A 24,310-nucleotide genomic window follows, 5' to 3' on the forward strand; every position below is an offset into this window, starting at 1 on the left:
GTGCTCGGTCACCGCTCCCGCCCAGCCCTCACACCCGGGGCACCGGGGCTGTGCTCGGTCACCGCTCTGCGCCCCAGCCCTCACACCCGGGGCACCGGGGCTGTGCTCGGTCACCGCTCTGCGCCCCAGCCCTCACACCCGGGGCACCGGGGCTGTGCTCGGTCACCGCTCTGCGCCCCAGCCCTCACACCCGGGGCACCGGGGCTGTGCTCGGTCACCGCTCTGCGCCCCAGCCCTCACACCCGGGGCACCGGGGCTGTGCTCGGTCACCGCTCTGCGCCCCAGCCCTCACACCCGGGGCACCGGGGCTGTGCTCGGTCACCGCTCTGCGCCCCAGCCCTCACACCCGGCCCGCCGGCGCTCCCCCTGGCGGCGCGGCCGCTGCGGGGGGCCGGGCCTGGGCGGAGCCTCGCGCAGCCAATCAGGCGCGCCCGGCGCGTTCAAACGTGGCGGGGGCGGCGCTGCGGCCCGAGCGGAGCTGGGCGCTGCGGGGCGGCGGTTGAGGAGGGGCGCGCTCAGGTGAGGGCCGGCCCGGACGGACCGACCGACCCACCCACCCTTCCGCGTCCCGTGGCCGTGCTCCGGGCAGCTGCGGGGCTGTGGGTCGCGGGGTACGGCGGCGCGTCTGGAGGCGCAGCTGCCGCCGCCTCTTCGCCCTCTCCCTGAGGGCGGGCCCGTGGCCGTGCGGGATCTGCCGGGGCTCGGCCAGGGAGGGAGGGGAGCTTTGCTGAGGGTAACAGCGCTGCCGCTTGCTCCAGCTTTGAGCGCTTGCGTTTCGTATCTAGTTAGTGGTTGTAGTTCTTTAAAAGAGGGGAATGAGCGTATTTCTCATTCTGAATTCAGTTCTCAAGAACTGAACCTCATTCCTTATTGTAGAACGAAGTAGGCTTTAATGGGGAGTTTCACTTTTCTCCAGAAAGACTTTGTTATTATTCATAAGGCACAGCTGTGGCGAGAGGAGGGGAGAACTTACAAGATTTATGTTAAAGCTGCATGGAAAGGATGGGCTTTTCAGAAAACACACCATTCATAGCTTACATCCGTGTTTCTCTATTTACTGACTGCTAGAGGGAACCACAAAGTTTGGATTTTCCTAGTCACGTAACATAATTTCCTGTCTGAAAATGGACTGAGCAATAAATACACTGCTCTGAAATTTTGCTATTTTTCTCACAAGTTGTGAGCTATGAAAACTGTACAGTCATGACGTGTAAGTGGATGTAATTGCATAAATTCTGAGAGTACTCTGAAAGCTACTACTTAAAAGTGTAACATTAGAAGAAACTTCTGTTGGAGCAGTCACTAAATGATTTCTTCTACATCACTTGCTCTCATCTTGCTTTCCTTTTTTCCTCCCTGATAATTTCCTGCTGTTGTTAATGATACTGCAGCTTTTAAAGGATCAAAGGCAGGTGACTTCTTGTTGACTTGTAACCATGAATTAATTGCAGTTGTCAAGTCTGCAGTGAGTATTGATATCAAACCCAATAACTATGATGCAGATGCGACAGGGAAAACATGCTTTCCTATACAGATTATATATATAAGCTTTCAAAATATTTACATGTAGAGAGGACAGGGAGTATACTTTACAGTTTTCTTCTATCCCCTAGGCCAGGTATCTTCTGTTTTGCTATTTGTACCAGAGTGAACTAAAATAACATCCAAAGTTATTACTAATAGCCATCCTTATTAACTGTCTTGTTCTGATACTGGGTTATACATTGCATATCAAAATCCTGGGAAAAAATCTTCCTTCCATGTTCACAGACTTCCTATTCAAGGTTAATTTTGTTGTTCTGTTGGAGTCTGCTAGCTGTGAAACACAAAGAGTGTAAATAGATGTGAGTGAATGGAAATGTGATCTGGAATGTCTTCAGTTTGGAAATCACAGTAGATCATTTGGAAGAAATATCCATGGTTATCTTTGTTGCTAAATAGTTAGATTGTTCTTTTTACCAACTGGTGCTTCTTTGTGATGCTTGGTTTACTTTCTGAAACAAATAATAGAACTCAATCAATCAAGTCAAATAGCCTTTTGTTGGAAGCAGTCATTCAGATATAAAATAATGATTTTTTTTTAAATACCACAGGTGAAACAGCACACTAGTTGTTCTTAATGTTTGGGAACATGTACTGCAGTATATGTAAGGAGCTCCCCATGCAGCAAAACATCACTCACACTGCACATCAACATCATAAAAATTTTTTTGCTTTGTCCCCCCAGGTTCCTCATGAAGCAGCAACTAGAAATAATCCTTTAGGAAAGTGCTGTACTTTTCAACATTTGGCTTTTAATTAGCTGGAAGAGAAGATGCCTATTTACACAGTTCCTGCCAGGAGCCCTGCTGGGCCAAGATGCACAGCCACTTTGCAGAAGCCTTCCTCACACAGTACGCTGGCCAGCAGTAAAACATCTGGGCAGCAGCTGAGGTCACAGGTGTTGGGAGAAGAGGATGGTCTGCCTTCATGTCCTCAGAGTAAGACTGAGGAAGTAAATAGGACCTATGTGATTTCAGCTTGTGCCAAAGTGACTGATGTGTCAACTTCTTTTAAACTGGAAGGCAGATTAACACTCCAGAGGAGAACTGGAGCAAGCAAAAAATCAGTGTCTGGTAGTGACACAGCACAGAGTGCAGAGGAGCCCCAAACAGAGAAAAGACTGACTCTGCGGAGGCGTGTGAGGACTGGCTCCACAGAGAGGAGTAAAATTAATCAGACTATTGTGCCTAGAAAAGGAAATGATGACTTTGCACAAGGAAATGACAAGATTGCACTTCCACAGAATATTAAGGGTACAGATGGTGCTAAACCAAACCTAAAGTTAACTGAGGGTCAGTCAAGTACCAAGTTGCAGCACAACCTGAACAGCAAGGATGCCTTTGGTTTAGTTGGTGGTGTCTGTGATAATGCTATCAACACGTGTTTAAAAGATAAGACAAGCATTGCTGATATAAAGTTTCAAAATGAAGCTCCTAAATCAGGACATTTCATTACCTCAAAATGTGCTAATAGGCTGTCAGGAGAGCAACTGAATGAAAAAGGCAATATAAATAAGCTAGCTGGAAAGCAAAAGGTACAGCACTTGATAAAACACAGCAGCTTGGAAAGACCAAGGACACCAGCAAAGGTTTTAACAGAAAGATTTGCACTTACACCAAAGAGCAGCACTTCTCAAGACCAACCATCTCTCAAGCCGGCCTCAAATGAACGAACACCTCATCTACAAATTTTAGCCAAGAAACTCCCCAGTGTCTCCAGCTCTCTTCCTGGGAGCACAAGTTCAGAAACAAAAGGGAACACAGAAACTTTAGCTGAGAGCAGCAGCGCTGGGGAAGATGTTTTCAAGGTGAAAAACAGCAAAGTGATTGTAGCTGCGCGGGTGCGGCCCTTCAGCAACAGGTTTGTATCTTGGACTTCTTTCAGGTGCTAACACTGTGTGTTGAGTTCTACTTGGTTCTTGTTGAGTTATTTCATCATTGATCCAATAAGGATATAATACATACTTGGACATTACCTGATACTTCATGCAACACCAAGAAAGATTTTATTAAGAAACTGAATTGACTTTATTGGTGTTTGTGTCTGTTTTTTACATATTCATTAACAAAAGTGTTTTGAACCTTAATACTCTGTATGTTCATCTAACAGGTATTTTTAGAAATGATCATTGATTTTTTTATTTTCCATTAGAATTACTAACTTAAAGCATGCAGGTTATATTTTTTTATTTCCCCACCTTTTCCATTCAGAGAGAAAACTGAAGACTCATTCCCTGTGGTCTCCATGAGTGGTTCAGAGACAATTGTGCAAAATCCATCCACAAACCAAGTTTACAGTTTCAGTTATGACTGCTCCTTCTGGTCTTTTGACAAGAGTCATCCTAATTTTGCAAGCCAAGCAATGATTTATAAAACTTTGGCACTGCCACTCCTTGAAAGAGCTTTTGAGGGATACAATGCTTGTCTTTTTGCTTATGGGCAGACTGGCTCTGGAAAATCGTACACGTAAGTTGCTAATAATAATTGTTAAAATTCTGCCAATTATTATGCAGTGTTAAGTCATGAAAGAGATTGAATGGAATAGATTTCAGAGTGAATGAATTGTGTCAAAATGGTATTGTATATGTTAAAAATAATTACGTCAGTATTTATAGCAATTAAGCAAAAGTTAACTTTAGAATATTTTAATGTTTGTGACCCTGACTTCTTTCTAATTTTAATGGAGAAAATAAAAACTTCTCCTAGATTTTGGTGAAAAAACCCTTTTATTAATGCAGACAGCTTGTCAGACTCTCCCAGTGGTGCTTTTCACCAGTGTTTGTTATTTTGTGCATGAAGTGCTGTGGTAAAGTATAGCATGTTTTTTGGAGAAGACATTTAAGAGATCATTATAATTAGGGTCCTTATGCTTCAAAATTTAAATAAATCCAGATGTTTGTGGCACTGCATATTTGAAATCAAATCTTTGCACAAAATAAACCCAGAGAAGTAACATTTTTAGGGTTTATAGCCAATTGTGTATGCCTTATTTATATTTTGAAATAGAATGCCTAGTGAGCTGTTTGGTTTCCAAACATGCATTTATTAAAATTAGTTTGAGTTTTATAATTCCTATCAGGTGCTATAGACTTTTAATAAAGGTAATTGAGGACCAGAAATGTTTCTGTTCAATTTACAATAAATATAGAACTTAGACAGAAGTAAGTTCCCTCTCAAGTGGGTGAACTTCCATTTTAAGTGGATGAACTCAGTTTTTACTTACACTGCTGTTTTTCCCTTGGCCTAAGAGAAAGATAAACTCAGGATTGCAACTGTTATCCTATTTTTAAGTTTGTTGCATTTGTGTCTGGATTTTTTTCTTTTACTTTTGCTTAAACAATAACTTACCTTTGTGTTTTGAACAAGGCTGAAATTAGTATCAGGGTCCTCTGGTCAAGTTTATACAACAGATTTGTGCTGTGCAGCACTGTGTGTCTCCAGACTGCAGGGGGATTGGTCCAATGCCCTGGTGTGCTGCTGTGGCAGAACTCACAGGAAAAAACTGCACCAGAGCTGGAGACATGCTTAGGTTACACTGGAAGTGTGCAGAGAATATAAAATAGAGGCATGGTAAGATACTGGACATCTATAGGTTTAGACTCTTCAGTTGCTGTAGAGTGTTAGTTTTACTTGGGTTTTCAACCAATTTCTCAATGGATTAAATAGAAATTACCTCTGGATATCAGCTTCTCCAACTCCAGACTTAGTCAAGCACCAGTTTAGATCAGGTTAATTTCTGTTGCTTGTTGTTGTATAACTTAGATGTGAGTGGCATGGCAACTGTAGAGCTGTACAGTTAATATTAAAACTGTCCATGGAGAGTCACAAAACTAAACCAGCAGGATTTTTGTGACTGCAGGATGATGGGATTTGATGAAGACCGAGGAATAATTCCAAGACTTTGTGAAGATCTTTTCAATCAAATAGCACAAATGGACAAGGAACAGGTGATATGCTTATGCCATTGGACTGTGGGGAAAGTGATATTTAGTGCTGATCCCTTTATTAGTGTTCATAATCTTCTGCTGATTCACATCTTATTTGTGTTGGTAGCTCTGATTCATGGGGTTCCCTAAACAGTCAAAATCAACATTGTTTTGCTTCCTTAATTGCAGTAATGTGAGAAAGAAATATGGGCATGATATTTTTGTTGCATCACTAGACTAGGATTCTTTCCTCTATATGTCGAACATTTTAAGATATATGTAAGGAAAGGAAAAAAAAATCCCAGTGGGCTCCATACTTTCAGTGAAGGCAGTAAAATAGAGCTCAAAAATATGAATTTATTGTTAAACATCATGTATCAAAGCAAAATGCACTGTAATAGTATTCCACTTCTAGTATTCCAGCTCAGTATTCTAGCTGGAACAAAAAATAACTACCCTCACTTTCTTTGTACTTTTTTCTTTGTGTGGTTGTTTTTGTGTCTGTAATGACTGACTATTATTAATTTTACTAGGTTTTGTATCATGTTGAAATGAGCTTCTTTGAAATATACAATGAGAAAATTCATGATTTGCTTGTCTTTAAAGCTGAAAATGGACAGAAAAAACAACAAGTAAGTTGCTCACAGAATCAAGCGTCTGCATAACCTTTAAGGAGTGGCATTTATTCTGAAACAAAAATGCACTAATGACAAGAGATCATTGTTTTTAATCTAAGTACATTAGTTGTGAACAATGGGATTCAAGTAAAAAACAAAAATATAAAAATATCACCACATGACTTAAAGCAAAACTCTTGTCACTGGACAAATGCTGAGTAATGCTGAAATAGAAACAAAATGATTCAGTAGAATCCATCAAAAAAGTTAAAATCTCCCCTTATCTACAAAATGAAGATGATCTTATGAGCCTTTATAAAAAGTCTCCTAGGATACATCTAAATCTCCAGCTTATAATAAGAATCTTCTGTACAATATAACTTGAGATATAATCTTGTAATTTAGATGGAGTTTTCTTATTTTTTGTTACCTGGTTGTTCCTTAAGGAGCTGGAGGAGGGGGAAAGAAACAAGATTGGACTGATTAACTAGTTAAGTATCACTAGTTAAACCAGTTTAGCTAGTGTTTAGTGGTTGTGTATTAGGATATGTAAAACTGTACATTAAAGAAATTTGTCCTAAGTAGTGTATGTAAGGAAGGAATTTATTATGTCTGATTTGTCAAAAACAAGTACTTTCTGTGCTTTGACATTGAGCACTATGTTGGCCACTTGTGTGTAAATTAAATATTAGTTTATGGTAGATGCAACAGATGTTATGCAAAAATTGATATGCAACATCCAACTTGCCATTGAAGTAAGTCCTTTGAGCTAAGCTTAGTGGAGTTCTTATAAAGAAGTTAAGACTCTAGTGTCTTGTCTAGAGCAGGAGTGCTTTCACTCCAAGTTTTGTCAGTGATTTTGGGGTAAGCTACTTAGAAACATAATAGATTTATGTTGTAGAATCTTTTTTTAGGATATTCCTGAGTATTAGATCTAACTAATGCACTCCTAATAATTTTTATTTTGAAATTATTCTCATCAGCTTCGTGTAAGAGAACATCCAGTGTTAGGACCATATGTGGAAGGCCTGACAGTGTAAGTCTTAACTTGTAACTGTTTGTTATCTATACCTGTTTTAACAGATGTATGGTGTAATCCTGAAAAAGGATATCTTGAGGGCTCTATGAAAGCTTGTGTACTCACCAGTAAATTAAGCCAGATCCTAGCGTTAGGTAGTTTTAGAAAAATGCATACCCATGGCTAGCTTGATATATTTTCTTAACTACCTTAGTGAAATCTAAAAGCGTGGAAGTCTCAAGACAACTGCAGCTTTCATTATGTGTTTGTATTCTGTTGTAACTGGGAATGTGTTTCAGAACTCAGGCAGCAGGGAAATCTATAGAAAGAAAACTGAACCCAAACTTTCTAATTTTCCCCCACTCTAGGAACGTTGTCCGTTCTTACTCTGATATTCAGGTAAGAGTTTTTTGGTTACTAAAAAGTAATACAAATATTTCTGCCTTCTCCTTTTCTGCTTACTGATGAAAAATAAATTCCATGTATGGGAAGAAAATGCTTACCAGACTGTCCAGTAGTCTGTGATATTTCAGCTGATTTTGTAAAAGGGTGATGTAGACTAGTCCTGTATAATGGAACTGAGTAAATTTGTACAGTCAAATGTCACTGTTCACATTGTTATTTCTAAAATTTAACTTTTAAGTCCTCTCTTATAGTCATAATTTGTCGTAATAAATGTATTTGCAAATATTTAAATCTTCAGTTAACCATCCAAAGTAGGGTTTGGTTTCATGTCCTGACTTTTGTCTTTTACAGAGTTGGCTTGAACTAGGAAATAAGCAGAGAGCAACAGCTGCTACAGTAATGAATGACAAGAGCTCTAGATCTCATTCTGTCTTCACCCTTGTCATGACACAGACCAAGGTATTGCTGGGGTTTTTTGTATCTGTTCAAATCTGGTAGTAAAAAGTTCTTTTGTGTGCTGCCTACAAAATTGTGAGAATATACTTGAAGATCTTTGAGTAAAGCACAGGGCATTTTAATGTGGCTTTCTACACCACAGAACTTGTTTTATTTTACATGCTTTGAGTAGATTCTGATATCTTTGTGCTAAGTATATTTATAGCAGCAGTATAAATATGTCTAGGCTGACAGATCTAGGAGTAGTTCCAAGCTTCTCAGTGTGAGTTTTGAGATGTAGCAAAGAATCCTAATTGAGGCTAGATTGAATTTCACACTGCTGCCAACACATCTTAGCTTCTAAGAAGGTTAGGCTCTGTGAGGTGTGTGGCTGTGCTGAGTTCCTGCAGGCAACAAACTGGGGCACTGGTAGGAGATGCAATTTCTGCTCAGTTTCAACACACTTCACTGAATAAATGTTTTCTTGCTTCAGGATGCCTCTTCCCCAAGTGTCTCCAGGATATAGGGACTACAACTGCTCATCTGATTTACAGATGCTTAAAAGACAAAACCTGACTTAGTGATGTAAGACAGAAATGGAACAGGTAGAGCTCCTCAGAGTCTACAGACTGTCAGTTTTCTCCATTGACAAATGACTTGTCGGCTGGGGCATTTTGTTCTTGATTGGTTTAATTTTTTGTCCCGGTTTCCCGGATTTTCTCCTTTCTTCATCCCCTTGCCAGTGTCACCATTATTATTGATTTTTCTCTACCATAGCTGTTCCTGAGTTTTTCCACTGACTCCTTAACTCATCTTCATTGGTCTAAGTCAGTAACAGCTTACTGATTTACATGTTTATTGGATAACTGCAATTGAATTGACTGCAGTCATCAAACTTCAGACCCAAACCCCTGGTTTGGTAATCTGTTGGGTTTGCGGTTTATGCTTATGCAGTTATTTAGCCACAACTAACTGATACTATGGTTATAAGTCTGAGCTTAGTCTCCTTCAAGGGATATACACAAGAGTATCCTGTCAAAAAATAAATGGCAGCATGAAATTTTTAGGTATTTAATGTGAACAGCTTGTCCAATTTCTGCTCATCCTCAGGCTTTTTATTTTGATTTGAATGCCAGCTTCTCCCTTTCTTTCCAGGTAGAATTTGTGAATGAGGAACAGTGTGATCGTAGGCTCACCAGTCACGTAAATCTGATTGATCTAGCGGGCAGTGAGTGCTGTACAAAGGCTCAGACCACTGGAGAAAGGCTGAAGGTAAATCAAGAGTGAAAATCTGTGGAAAAGGCTTGACTCCTAAGAGCGCCCTTAAACTCCAAAGCATGCTCACCAGGACTTTGGGGCAGGAACTGTAGCTATAAAAGAATGTATATAGTCCTTATGCTTACCAGTATTACATCACATTTACCAGTGAGAGTGGGTGGCCTGAAGAAACTGTTGAACAGTGCAATGTGGCAGATCTTGCTTAGAACACCTCTCCCCATGTTATATAGGTCTAATGATCCTGCAGAATGAGGGAGGGGAAACTGTTTGTGACTTTGGAAATCATGAATCCAATATCACATGGAGTTGAGGCTTGCCCCTTCTTAGATTTTTCTAATAAGAGACTTTATTTCAAGCTGCCTTTGTAAGTTTGATGGTTCTTAACACTACTTATTTTAAAGACAGGGTCTTTGTTCTTTCCAAATGAAGATGCCCTTCCATCTTATTGTTTTTTTAATAACTGGGGACATTTAATGTGGTACAGATGTAGCATATGTTGAACAAATGTAATTAATCCACAATATAGTTGTTAACATCACACATGAAACTGCAACTGTATCATAAATATTTGTATTTTTGCTTTATGTAGGAAGGTGTGAGTATCAATAAATCACTGTTGACCCTTGGAAGGGTTATTTCAGCACTGTCTAAACAGTCTCAAAATGGAAAGAAAGCTTTCATTCCTTACCGGGAATCTGTCCTTACCTGGTACGTACATTATACAGTGATTGAGGCTTTCTGAGGTTGTGGTTTTCTCATCTATTCATGAGGCACTTCTTCCCATCCTTTCTCTCCCTCTCTTTCAAATGACCTGTGGAGGGCAGAAATTTGCCTGTTACATCAGATAAAGACCAAACAGGATCTTGGTTTCTGTTTTAAGCAGCTAATAGTCCCTCTCAAATAAGTAGCAAAACCCTTGGTATTTTGTATTTAGTCTGTTCCAATTGAGAAGTTTTGAATTTTTCTGTCAGTGTGAGGGCCAGGGATTGACTGGTATTCTCCTGTCCAATGAAGGCTGCTAAAGGAAAGTCTTGGTGGCAATTCCCAAACAACCATGATAGCCACAGTGAGCCCAGCTGCCAGCAGCACGGAGGAGACACTCAGCACCCTTCGCTATGCCAAACAGGCTTGTTCAATTATCAACATTGCTAAAGTAAATGAAGATGTCAATGTCAAACTCATCAGAGGTGAGCTTGACCTTTCAGCAGTCTTTCAGGGCTGTCATTTGTATGTGTGTTTAGCTTATTTCTTACAAGAGTTGTTACTACTAATATTCTGTTGTGTTGACTGTGCTCTTGTCCACTAGACTAATACAGTTTGGGATGTCTTCCTTTTAATATTATTTTTCTTTGTGAGCTTTTTTATTTTCCAAAATGCAAGTGATATTTTAGGCTACACTTGAGAAGTGGAAATAGAAAAAGTTGTTTTGTTTTTAAATAAATAACAGGATTAATTTTGTACTATTGTACTGAAGTGTATTTTGCCTTCATTTTTTTACGTGTACTGTATTTCTGGTTTGTCTCATGTAGAATTAAAAGCTGAAATTGAAAAACTGAGGGCAGCTCAGAAAAGTGCTCTGAACACCGATCGTGAAAAATACAGGCGTTATTTGCAGGAAATAACATCTCTGAGGGTAGAATTGCACCAGCAGGAGAGAAACATGGCAGAAATGCAAAGGTCAGGCACTCATTAATGTCTTAATTTAAAATGGAAATGGTAAAATTTATATGCTGTAATTTTCTCCTAATATGTTATTTTCTCCATATATTAAGGGCCTGGAAAGAAAAACTTGAACAAGCAGAAAAAAGAAAATTGGAAGATATAAAAGAATTGCAGGTACATTTTTTTTCTATAGGACATAATACAGAAAATATAACCTCAGCAAACCTTGCAGAAGAATGAGAATAGCTGTAAGATTTTGTTTCCTTTATACTCACCTTGCAACAGATTGCTGTGACTTCTTTGAAAAATTTAATGTAGATATTCATTACTTTATGAATGCATAAAGTAAATTGTTTTTTAATGCAGAGCTCTTTTTATCTAGAAAGCTGGAATTGCATTCAAAATGGACAATCATTTACCAAACCTTGTCAATCTCAATGAAGATCCTCAGCTTTCTGAGGTGCTGTTATATATGATCAAAGAAGGAGAAACTACAGTTGGAAGGTGTACACCAAATTCAAAACATGATATCCAGCTTTCTGGAGTGCTGATTGCTGATGACCATTGGTTTGTAGTGTTCTTTTTATATTTTAAGTTTCTTCTTACCCTTCTCTTTCTTTTGAAGTCACTCTTCCTTCTGGCAGTAACAAAATATAGTCTTCTAGCCCAGTCAATACTATGGAGGGATATTTTTTGTACTGCTCAATGATTAAGGCAACTACTTTCTGTTCCCTCTAGAAATCTGTTAACTGGCGTAGTTTAGTTTCTTTGTTCATTATACTCATGTAGCAAAGGTTTCTTCTGCAGCATTTTTATGTGAGTAAGACCTGATCAAATGGTGCTGTGTGATAGATAAATGTTACATTAAGTTCAGTGGAAAAGTGAAATACCTTGACTTGATTTAATAAAAGTAGACAGCATCTTGACTGTATTGGAGAAATATTGCTCAAAGTGCATAGCCTGCAACTGATCCCCAAAAAATGCTGTAAGGAATGTAACTAATCAGTTACTAAAAACATGAATGTCACATTATCAAAGAAATTCTCAGATGGCAGTGTATTGCAGTAATTTTCTAGCAGTGGATTCCTAGATATAAATATAGGTTCCCTACCAAAATATAGGTTGTCATTCAGTAGTTATGTGTGTTGTACCTAAATAGCATGAAGACAATACACACCTAGGAAAACAATAGCATCTAAAGCTTGAATTTTAGTCTATTAAGAAGCATTGCTTGCAATTATCATGAGCTACTAATACTGCAAATGTTTCTTGTTTTCAGTGTCATTAAAAATACTGTTGGCAAAATGTAAGTATTATTCCACTTAGAGAAGCCAAGACATATGTAAATGGGAAATGCATTTTGGACCCAACCATTCTGCATCATGTGAGTAATTGATCTGGTAATAGTAATTTGTGCATGTGTGGGTTTCTTTGTTTTGTTAATATCTCAGCTTCAGACTGCAGGTTTTCTGAGAATGCTCTGTAGCCATAAATATTTGTCTCTTCCTCTTTGATTTCTAGCTTCACCTGCATGATTTAAGAACTGAAAATTTGCTTATAAATCTGAAAGTTTCAGCAGAATTTTTTTTCTCCCAATAGGGTGATCGAGTGATTCTTGGGGGAGACCATTATTTCAGGTTTAATCATCCAGCAGAGGTTCAGAAAGTTAAAACACCTTCTTGTGGGACTTTGTCTTTGCATGATGGTCCAAAAGATTTTGAATTTGCAAAGAATGAGCTACTGATTGCACAGCGAACACAGTAAGTATTGATTCTTCTTGTTCTGAAAATAAGCTCAGTTGTTAATTCAACCATGCAATTAGTTTTAGAAGTAACTGAAGATTATTAATTATTTCATGAAGGGGAAAGTTGGAAAATAGCAACTCCGTTTATAATGGAAGTCACAGACTTGGCTGAGATGATGTACCCCTCTAAGGTTCAATCACCGCCAGCTAATCCAGATACCAACAATGTAGACCACTCTTAGAGAAACACTGAGGTCCAAGGCTCCTCAGAGTAGTGTATCTCTTTAATTATGTTTCTCTCCGAGCATGTGATGAGTCTGAAAATGACTTTTGATGTTTTAAAGAGATTTAAAATCTGATAAGTAAATGCCTTGGGAAAATGAGAAGAACCCAAAGTAATAACCTTAGGTCTTCTGTGATGGAGAATTTGAGAGACGGTGAAAGGTTATTTGTACTTACTTCATTATGGGGTGTTATTAAACCAGTGGACTCATTGATTTAAAATTTAATTTTGTGTCTTAATGTGAGTTAGTGAGTTTCCATCACAGTCTTAATTTTATTTTATTACATAATTTGTGAAAATTATGTAATAAAATAAAAATGGAAATTGAGTGGATTTGAAATTCTGGAATGTCTTTCATATTTATATTGGAAATTTCTACATTTTGTCCATGAAATCAAAGCCATGTAAAGTATGTAAGTTTTTTTTGTTAAAAAAAATAAAATTAATCCCTCATGAGAGAAAAAAAGATTATAATCTGTATGCATCTTATAAGAGACAAACAGCAGCAATCTAAATGTACGACACTTGTAGGCTTGAATCAGAAATTGAAGAGGCACGACTCAAAGCCAAGGAAGAAATGATGCAAAGTGTCCAAATAGCAAAAGAGATGGTTCAACAAGAACTGACCTCACAAAAAGAAGCATATGAGAGTAAAATAAAATCCCTGGAAGCAGAGGTGGTAAGCTGTCATTGATTCATTACATGAAATATATCAATAAAGTAAACCAGAAACTGTAGTATGTGGTATCTGTTTTTTCGGTGCGTGATTTGCCTTGGTTTGTTTGGTTTTGGTTTTCTTTTTCTCTTGCATATTATAGCAGCATCTTAGAGAATGCAAAGCCTCATTCTTGAAAAGAAGTCAGCCTTAGTAACAGAAGAAGTTGTAAAGTAGTTATCCTCTTCAGAGTTACTCTAGGAATTGTAACCTGTAAGCAAAGAAAAATACCTACAGAATCGACCTTATTGTATGAGGCTTTTAATTCACTATACTGGATTGATTAATACAGTTTTATTTTGTCTTTCCAAGCTTGCATGCTGCTTTGTAATTGTTTTTTTTTTGCAACATGCATAAAAAATAATGATGTATCTCATATCTTACATATTCTATAGAAGACCTAAAGTGATGCTTGTGAACTGGGATAAAACCATTGCTGACCTTGGGCTGTGTAGGTCAGACGCTGCACATTTTAAATGCATGGAATATCTGCCTGAAGGATGGGTCAGAAATTCTGTAGGAGGAGTATTCCTTCTCTCACTTGTCCTTTTTGATATTAGAGAGAAGAATCTCGGAAGAAGCAAATCCAAGAACTGAATAACCAAAAAGCCACAACCAAAATACAGGAGCTGGAGAAGGCAAAGAAAAGCCTTGAGCTAGAACTCCACTTCAATAAAAAGCGTTTAGAAATGGAGACCTTAGCTACCAAGCAGGTAATTGAAAAAAAACCTTTTAAGGCAAAAAACTCTGGTTTGGTTGGGGGGCTTTTTGAAATTATGTTTTTGAAAATCAATTATTGTAAAGGAAATGATTTAAAGTACTTCTATGTGATTTTATGCAGAAGAACTGATGTTTTGTTTGCAACCTGAGTATGTTAATGTATTAATGTTGGGGATTAGCTAATGCTGACCTCATTTCTTAAATAATGTGGATGGTTTTGTTCCTGCACCAAAATTTAGCAACTGTTGCCTTTGGCAAAAGTTATTACTCCAGATGTTAATGTAAGTAATGACTGAGTCTTGGCTGGTGTTTATATATATCTGACTGCTGTAACAAATACAACTTTTTAAAAAAGCTGTTCCTCTTTAATTCTAGTATTTTTTTGAGCATTGCAATATATAAGCAAACCCAGAGAACTGTCAGTTTGAAAAAGAATTATTTTACATTAGCATAGCAGATGTCCAGTATAAAATTAATTTTGTGAGTCTTTAAAATGCCAGGAATAAAAAATTTAGCTTCAACAAACAGGATTAAGAGTTTTAGATTTGTTTTTTTACCACTGCCCATTTTCCCCCAGGCTCTAGAAGACCATACTATTCGTCATGCAAAGATAGTGGAAGCTCTGGAAGCTGAGAAGCAGAAGATTGCTGAAGAAATACACGCCCTTCAGAAGAACCATGGAAGTGGGAATAAATCAGTGATGGGTATGTATATGCATGGTGTTACAAAGGCAATGCTGGCTTCTCTTTTCTCAGAGGGCATGGGTGATGGGTATTGATACAGGAACCTTTTCTGTTCCACCAATGCTTCTCCAGTGATCCTGAGCAAGAAGAGCCTTCTGGTTGTTACAATCCTTTCTATTCATCAGCTGTATGTATTAGACTGCATTAAAAGCTCTATTTAATCCCACTCATGGTGGTTAGGGGGACATACCTGTAGTCTGTATTTATTCCAGTTACTTAAAAGTCCTTCCCTGTCTGTCTCCACTGGTCAGGCATTAACTCATTGCGGAAACTGGAAACAGAATTCGTTTTCTTCAGTTTCTTATCTTGGATTAATAATAATAATATAGTATCTAGTCTAATGCCCCTGTTTCTGAAATAACCTTTACCCAATCATTCAAAAGGGTTATCTTGCCTGGAAGGATGATGTTTTCCCAATGTGTTGAGAATTCTTGGAACTATTGTTGGCTAAATTACTTTTTTGCTTTTGGGTTGTGGTTTCTTTTCTGCCTTTTATTTTTTAAACCCTAAAGTTGTTGCATCACATTGTTTGGTTCACAAAATCAGTATGTTCTATATTCTTTATTAGTTCCACTGAACTGGAAGTCTCTGAAGCTGTCTGTGATGATTAAAGAGGCTAATGCCATTAGCACTGCACTAGGGAAAAACACTGTTTTCTGCAGGTCAGTATCTGAGTTACTTAATTATAATGTGTATATGTAATAGGTATATAATATTTATGTATATATTTGGGGTGGATTCAGGATGTGCAGTGAGCTGTTGGTGTTTCTTTTAACAGTCTTGTGCAATTGAACATGATAAATTTATTTTCCAAACTTGTTAGTTAAGTGTGTAGCTGAGCCTTGGTGTTTTGAAATGGGAATTTCTAATTTGAATTTTAGATCAAAACTTTAAAGGTATGCTATAGACAATTAACTTTGAATTTAGTGTGCTTTGAGGTAAATCTTCTGATGCCCATGTCCATCTTACTTTGGTTCACTTAAAGTGGTCCTAAAGCACAGTAACTGATGCATGATGTCTGAAGAAATTTTTGTGTGTGGGTCACATTTTTAGTCTCTGTATAATCCTACCTACAAGTATCTCATTTATTTTTGTAATATTAATTTTTTTTGTCTTGTTTTTTGTCTTTTTTTAAACTTTCTCCAATTCTTAGGCATGACAAAATTGATGATAAAACAGGAACAGTGTCTTCTATTCAGGTGCAGGTTCGTAACATCAAACTGGGAATAACAACTTTTTGGAGCCTAGAGAAATTTGAATGCAAACTAGCAGCAATGAAAGAACTCTATGAGGTCAGTAACAATTGAAGAAGAACCACTAGTAATCAGTAATATTTTGTCAAAGATAAGGTTTTGATAATGCATACAGGAGGAAAATCTTGGTGGTTTTTTGGGTTGGATATCTTAAACAGCAAGACACATGACTACTTTTCACTAAAAACATGCAGATGCATTTGTCCATCAAACAAAAAGAATGCAATAGAAACAAATGACTTTATTCAGGTCATTTTGTGTAGAGAGTGAGAAGCAGTAAAGCAAGGACTGCTTTGTGATTCTTTCGGTTCAATTGTTTTATATTGTAAAAGAACTTGAAATTCTAAATTGAGTTTTCATTATTATGTTCTGTTTATCCATCTGTTGTCTACCTTATCATGCTTTTTCTGTTTAACTCTCATCCTCCCCTATGTTTCCTTTATTTTTTCAGAGTAATGACAGAAATAAAGCTGTTGTTGATGTGTTTTATGATCCTGCTGATGAGTGGGAACCTGACCTTTCAGACAGCTCCATTTCTTCGCTTTCCAGAAGAAGGTGAGAGTAATTTGTAGCTACTCTCCCATGCTTAAAACAAAGCAAAAAATTGTGTAGCTATCTAAATATACTTTTGTTCCACTCTCATATACTGTGTCATCTGGTGAGTCTTCTCTTGTATTCACTCATTCTCTTGGATTTCCTCCGTGGACAAATAAAAGGAACAAAAGTTGCATGTAGAGCTTTCCAAAGCATCAGTGCAGAGTGAAATGTGTAGTTTTTAATGTTTCCTTCCCACTTTTATACTGTCAAAGCATTGTTTTTAGGAGTAAATTGCATATGGTCTGGGACCTTGCATTTGAAGTTTTAGCCTTATAACAATATTTATAACTGACTCACACATTTGTGCAAGCTGTAGCTTATCATGGAAATGCTTGACAAGGAGAAATGCTTTTCTTTTCAAGGTTTTTCATGTTCTTTTATCATCCTTTCTTAGAAGTAGAAGCTTCATGAAGAACAAGAGAATTTCTGGATGTTTGTCTGAGATAAAATTGCAATCTATTCAGAATAAACAGACTTCCTATGTATCAGGTACTTTCTAAATAGCAGAACACATTTCATTTCATACTCAGAATTTGAACCTACCAGATGCATAAACCGTGGGTGCTTCTGATGGTTGTTTGAAAATTATGGGTTGGAAAGCAAAATAAAAAATGTCCTGTTTATGATACCTTCAAATACATAATGTCAAGCTGTTCACAGTAGGGGTTTCTGTATTTTTGATTATCCTTTCTTAGGGCAAAACCTTCCTGACCAGCACTTTATGAGCCTAACTTAAGAAATTTATCTAAAACATTACTTTGGGGTTAATTGGAGAAAGAGGCTGAATCCTGAAACAGTAATATAGAGACTTCATTTGCTTGAGTTGTTGTTATTAATTCAATTACTGAGGTTTCCCCAAGCTTTTGGCCAGGTTTTACAGCCTTTGTTTTCCTGAAGTATAGGATGCTTTAGTCTTCCAAATATTTGAATGCATTCAGTTATTTTAGGTTGGTTGGATTTTATTTTTTATTTCTCTGTTGCTTTGATTGTTGAAACAAATGTGTATTCATGCTAAGGAATTTCACTATGGAATTTCTCTTTGTACTAACAGAACTTATAAACTGTTTAGAACATTTTACACATTTTTTTCTGAATGACTGCCTTGAGTAAGTCAATGTCTATAGAAAAGTCATTAAAAAGACACATGGACTGCTCACTCCTATGAAGAGTTTCATGAATGTATTTTTTGCTTTTAACTTGTACAGGTTCATTGAACAAGTCCAGCATATGCTCAAGCATTTCTGAATTGTTTCTTCCTGGAATTTGCAAGGAATCTATAAGTTCAGCTTTAGATTTGCTGGAACAGAATCATGAAGGAGGAAAAAGCATAGCAGATAGTCTCCTAACTAATTTGTTAATAATTTTTTCTGGAGTGTCTGCCATTTCCAAAGCCTATGAACAGCAAGATGAAGAATGTCAGGAAAACTGTAAGTCTCATTTTCATAGTGGTTTAAACATTTCTAATGACTTGTCTTTCAGATGCACAAGCATTTATGTGTTTGTCAGTCACAAGAATTAATGTTCCTCTGTTCATTTGCAGGAATTCAATTTTCATTTCTTTCTCTTGTAGTTTTTTCTCTTGATCGTGCTGCTCAGTCCTACAGCATCAGAATTGTCTCTGCTTTTGACCAGATTGTGGTTATAAGTAAACTCTGGCTTAATAATGTCCAAAAGTGTCCTGGATCTAGAAAAGTTGATGAAGAAATGAAACAGGAAATAAAGAACTTGGGAGGTTATTTACAGTTGCTGTTGCAGGTAAAGCATATTAAAGAATTCATCTGTGTGTAGAAAACTTCTCTGCATTAATGTAGTATTTATTATAGACTTACTAAAAGCACTTCTATGTCCAGTGTGTGTAATGACAAAACAATGCACCTAAGAAAGATAAATAGCCAAGGCTGCATTTTTTTACTGGCTAAGCTGGTAGTTCCCTGTGCTAGTGGAGAGTAATGCAGATTTTCCTGTGCCCAGGCCCTCACAGAAACGTTGGTTCTTACTCGTAAAAGTAAACATGCAAAGCAGCAAATGATAGTTTGGACTATGAAGTGCTGCTGTTTATAACCTCATAAACCAGTGTCCAATGAATATTATTTTTGTGCACACTACAGCCTTGTGAATCTATTGTTCCTTTAAAACTATGTAGTATAATGGTATGGTTGCTCTGTTGTTGCAAGGCATGATTTTTTAGCTGTTCTAAATAAGTCATTGGAAGTAGGCAGATGTAAAGCTGAAAATGCCTGAGTATTGTGTGCTAGGAACTCTTGCTGTATAGAAAGTGTGTATTTGACCAGAGGTGCTTTCTGGCATCAGTGAAAGATGTGCCTTTGTTTCCCAGGGGTGTTCTTCAGATATATCCTCGATGGTAACAGAAGCATGGAGCAAAGTAAACCAAACAGTAAAACAAACAATGAAATACATAGGACACTTGGCAGTAGTCACAACAACTGACATTTCATTTCCTGAAGAGAACAACATTCCTGCCTCTAGTTTACAGGTGAAGAAATGTTTCTTAGAATACTGATTATGAATAGTAATTCTAGTGTTGAGATCACACTTACTATCAATAACTGTACTTAGGAGCAAATGGATATATTAATGTCCTTGACTTTTTTTTTCCTTAAAAACCACATCCTTTAAATCTGTGGAAGTTAAACCTATGAAGAGAAAGAAGTGTACAGTGCTTTCAGGACTGTACCTGCACTGAGATGATACAAGTCTATCTGTTTCACTGAAATTCACTACTTGTATTTTAGCAATCTGTATCTAAGTACCACATTGAATATACAGAAATCTGACCTGAGCTCCTGTGGTCCAAGGAAGACCTGTGTCTGAACAGACCTGCGCTGAATAATTTGCTTGAAACAAACATATTTCTAGTCTAGTGTAGAAAAATTGTTTTAATTCAAGATCACATCAGTTTCTTTAACCATTGCATTTGGAACCTTTGTTTTAAAAGGAATTTGTACTTGCCATTTATGATGGAGTAGGCTCAGGACTGGAGTGTCTCATTGATGCTGTACAGGAGAAAGCAAGACTAGTACAGAAAGAACTTGTGAAAAAATGTCCACAGAATGAGGTGAGATGAAATGAAGATTAAAAGCTGCTACTATAACTTGGAGGCACTTGATCATGTTTTGTTTCTTGTGCTTGTGTTTTAAATCATGAAGATGATGCTGTAGTGAGTAAGACAAAGTAGAGAATAAAGTATAAGGAATAAGCACCATAGTTAAAAATATTTCTGCAGCTGTTTGAAAATTCCAGTAGGGAAGTTAGGGTACCCCTTGGAAACACACCACTTTTGTAGTGGATAAGCCCTTGTGACAGAGAGCCTGGCTGAATTCCAAGAAAATACTTGGGAAAGAGTGAAATCTTCTGAGTGATAAATTGTTCCTTTCAAGGACAGCAAAAAATTCTACCTACTCTGGTTTTCACTGTTGTCATTCTTAATCCTACAGATAGTAGTGAAACAATCCAATATACTTTATTTCAATGTCTTTTGCTTAACTCCCAAATGCTTTGGGTTTCCAGCAAATGGAACTGAGCACTCTGCTTTCCAAATAATGCTGTTCACTTGCAGCTAATTCTCAAGTATCTGCTGTACATCTGGTCTCTGCTGCAACTACTGTAAAGATGGAAAGAAAACACTAGAGTTACCCCTGCCACTTAGAAATGACCGTGATACAAAGTTACGGGACAACCTTTCTATAGTGAATATTTAAATATGTTAATTTGATCCTCCCCTAGGAAGGGGTTTAAAACCCTGCAGATGTAATTAATGTTTTCTATCAGTTAATGTTTTCTTTGAAAAATTGCATGTTTAGTTGCAGAAAATGCTATTTTGAGTATTTCTCTCTTTAGTATGTCAGTGTTTGTTCTTTTTCTTTTAATGTATCTTGACTTGAATGAAGTGTACAATATAATTAAAAGTTTCTTTGTAGATTCAAAATCGAATAAAGGATAACGTGGTGGCATTAGCCAGATTCCTTGAAAATAACATGTCTTACTGCAGAAAGGTAAGAGAAATGTTTCCCAAAATGTGTGCTTTGAATCTGGTATTTAAATTTTAAGGATGCATGTATCTAAGAAGAGGCATGTGTGTATATATACACACACATACATACTGTTTATTTCTAATTGCATGATAACACTCCCTGTCACAGCAGCATTCCTGTGACTGGAAAGTTAACTTTCCTTGCTGCTGCATTTCCACTCAAAACTCTCTTATTTTAATTTTACTTAAGATAAAGTAAAATTGTTCCTTGTGTCTTCCTTTTTGTGCTCATCTTGAACAGCCTAACTACCTGTTGTGGTTTTTTTTAAGTTGAAAGATCAACTTTGCTAGTATAATTATTTTATAACTGCTGCCATAGTTTATGACCATAGTTACTGATATTTTGAATTAAAATCCAGGATAGATGATTTATCCTCTAAGAGCCAAGCATTTCCTGGATTTTCATGTATTTGTCCTTTTCTTCTTTTCCTAACCCTGTCAACCATGTGCAGTTGTGCATTCTTTTCAGTGCTGTCTTATATGACATGACATTGATTTGATTTTGTGTTTCAGCATTGGCTTGATCTATGTGACTGAAACCATAATAGGCATGTTTAGTAGTTAATATACTATGATGTATTTGATTCTCTTGAAATTGCTCTTTATTAACACAGAAAGAAACAGAATCTCACCTGCCAGAAGAAGAGTCTCTATATCGAGAAATAAGGAAGAGCACTAAGATTGCAGTGAAGTATTTGGAATTGGAGCAGTGCCTGACTGAAGTCTGTCAAATTGTCTCTTCCATGTTACAAGGTATTTAGCTGAGTTACCACCTGTAACCTACAGGCTACAGGAGACTTGCAAAGGGAGAGGGCTCTTTGGTACCTGCAAAATGCTGCATTTGGTTATTTTTGTTTCTGTTTTTCATAGGGTTATACAGAAACACCAGCCCTCTCAGGAGCTTTGCAGAAAATATTTCTGTCATTGCTGGATATTTTAACAACTATTTCAGTTTATTTGCCTTGTCTTCTGCAAACAACCCTATCCAGAAAATGCATGTGCCTTTTATGAACCTGGATGAATTGGACTCTTTGGTTGATTCCCTTATTATGACTTTTGAACTTGAACAAAGACAGCCATCACTGCAATCTCAAATTATTTGTAATGAAACTGCTGAGACTCGAGGAGGACAGGTTGAAACAGGTCAGGTTGAATTTGCTTGGAAACGGAATGGGATTCCAGAATGCACACAGACTCCAGAGCTTTCAGCTGGTACGATAGAATGGGTATAAAATATTATTATCAAGAAATTAAAGAGAACTCTTTCCTATTGCAACTTATCAAAAAAAGCTACAATTTATTGCTAATATTATTAGTGAGTGCGTGGTTGGAAAGTAAAATGCCATGTTTGTATAAGTACCCTATATTTCACCAAAGAAAAAAGAACATTCCTAAAGAGGCTGTCAAACTTCAAAATATAATTCCTTTTGTTTTAATAGAAGTTTATTACTACCTAAGTTTATAAAAACAATTTTATTTTTTTAAATTTTTGCTTCACCTCGGCTGTGTTATAATCGAGTAATGCTACTGCAACTTGAAAGTGTTTTTTATGCCTTTTTTTAAACAGAGCAAAAACTTTGTATTTATTTATGTAGAGGAAAACAACACGAACTAGTGAAAGTACTTTACAGCCTTATTTGATAAATGTAATTTAAAGTGGCTTTTAGTTCATTGTAGAATCTGCACTTAAAGTATCAATGATGCTGTTCAAAGTAATCTGAAGTAACTTTATGTTGGGTTTGTTGCTAGTGAGTTATCTTTTGATTGCTGAAATAATTTTCTCTACTATTCATATTGAAATAGAAGCATATCTGTTCCTAAATAACATAAATTATCCCAGGTTGTAGAGAGCTTCCCAATCCACTATTTCCTTGTGCTTGTTATCATTGTTAAAGAAGCCAACAGTGTTGAGAAATTCAGAAGGTAAAAGCTAAGTTTTTTTCCTGTACATTGATGCATCTCTCATGATTTAAGCCCAGCTGGAAGCACCACAAAGCTACTTCTTTGCTCCCCCTTTAGTGGGGGAGAATCAGAAGGGTAAAAGTGAAAAAATTCCTGGCTTGAAATATAAACAGTTTAATAGGGAAAGCAGAAGCCACACACACAAGCAAAGCAAAACAAGGAATTAATTCACCGCTTCCCACGGTCTTCCCCTTGGGCTGCAGGGGAATCTCTGGTCCCATGCCTGGAGCATCTCCCCTAGCTCATCATGGGGTTGTGGGTCCTTCCCATAGAGTGCAGTTGCTCATGAACTGCTCCAGTGTGGGTCTCTTCCACAGGGTGCAGCCCTTCAGGAGCAGCCTGCTCCAGTTTGGGTCCCCTCAGAGTTACAAGTCAGCCAACAAATCTGTTCCAGCATGGGCTCCTTTCTCCACGTGTCCACAGGTCCCTGCCAGGAGCCTGTGGCATCGCTGGCTTGCCCTGGCCTTTCCCTCCATCAGGCCCCCCTGTGCCAGTGTGGGCTCCTCCAGGGGCTGCCTGTGGATCTCTGCTTCCACATGGACCCATCCTCAGGTCCCAGTCCCTGACTTGTGTTCACTCTGGAGTTCCAGTGTGTCCAGTGCAGCAGCACAGAAACAGCAGCGATGCCCTGGCCATGTGCCAGTCCCTGTGCATCACCATGGCTGTCCTCAAAATGTCCCCAAGCACAGCAGAGTGAGGGAATCAGCAGCACAACAGAGGGAAAGCAAAAAGCAGCCACAGATGAGCACTGCATTAATGTACTGTAAGGCATCAAGCCCAGGAGCAGCCAAAGAGCAATAACAGCTGTAAATTCCATCTAACACATTCCAATCAGAGCTGCTGTCTTGAACCTTCTGAGCCCCATGTTGGGCATCAAAAGGAGCTGTTGTGGTTTAACCCCAGCTGGCAACACAGTCCACACAGCTGCATGCTCACTGCCTCCCAGTGGGACTGGGGAGAGAATTGGAAAAGTGGGAAAAATCAGGGGCTGAGATAAAGACAGTTTATTAGGAAAAAAAATTGTACAAAAATTGTGCATGCAAGCCAATCAAAGCAAGAAATCAATTCACTACTTCCTGTGGCCAGGCAGGTGTTCAGCCATCCCCAGGAAAGCAGGGCACCATCACATGTAATGGTTACTTGGGAAGGCAAATGCCATCACTCCAAATGTTCCCCCATTCCTTCTTCTTCCCCTCTGTATACTGAACATGATGTCACATGGTCTGGAATATCACAGCTGTGTCCTCCCCACTTCCCAAGCACCTCCAGCTTGTTCCTCAGCATGGCAGAACAAGAAGCAGAAAATGCCTTGGCTTTGGTAACTTCTGCTCAGCAATTAAAAAAAAAATCTCTCTTTTAT

At 37.9% G+C, this 24,310-nt stretch overlaps 1 protein-coding gene across 1 annotated transcript; it reads left to right on the forward strand.

The window, feature by feature from the left end:
• The first annotated feature begins 464 nt into the window (after nucleotides 1–464).
• KIF14 (kinesin family member 14) lies at nucleotides 465–22,622 on the forward strand. The gene is given in 31 exon segments (XM_030953767.1): nucleotides 465–519; nucleotides 2,228–3,402; nucleotides 3,753–4,007; nucleotides 5,401–5,488; nucleotides 6,001–6,099; nucleotides 7,068–7,120; nucleotides 7,471–7,501; nucleotides 7,859–7,966; nucleotides 9,098–9,214; nucleotides 9,810–9,928; nucleotides 10,235–10,407; nucleotides 10,750–10,897; nucleotides 10,993–11,056; nucleotides 11,265–11,449; nucleotides 12,162–12,183; nucleotides 12,186–12,266; nucleotides 12,482–12,642; nucleotides 13,441–13,588; nucleotides 14,185–14,337; nucleotides 14,922–15,048; nucleotides 15,656–15,749; nucleotides 16,241–16,379; nucleotides 16,792–16,895; nucleotides 17,332–17,426; nucleotides 18,143–18,364; nucleotides 18,508–18,692; nucleotides 19,273–19,431; nucleotides 19,894–20,013; nucleotides 20,876–20,950; nucleotides 21,603–21,741; nucleotides 21,859–22,622. Coding segments are annotated over 30 exon segments (4,914 nt in total). The 5' UTR covers nucleotides 465–519; nucleotides 2,228–2,314; the 3' UTR covers nucleotides 22,221–22,622.
• Nucleotides 22,623–24,310: the final 1,688 nt, after the last annotated feature.

Source organism: Camarhynchus parvulus, chromosome 8 (assembly GCF_901933205.1).
Source record: "Camarhynchus parvulus chromosome 8, STF_HiC, whole genome shotgun sequence".
Taxonomy (NCBI): domain Eukaryota; kingdom Metazoa; phylum Chordata; class Aves; order Passeriformes; family Thraupidae; genus Camarhynchus; species Camarhynchus parvulus.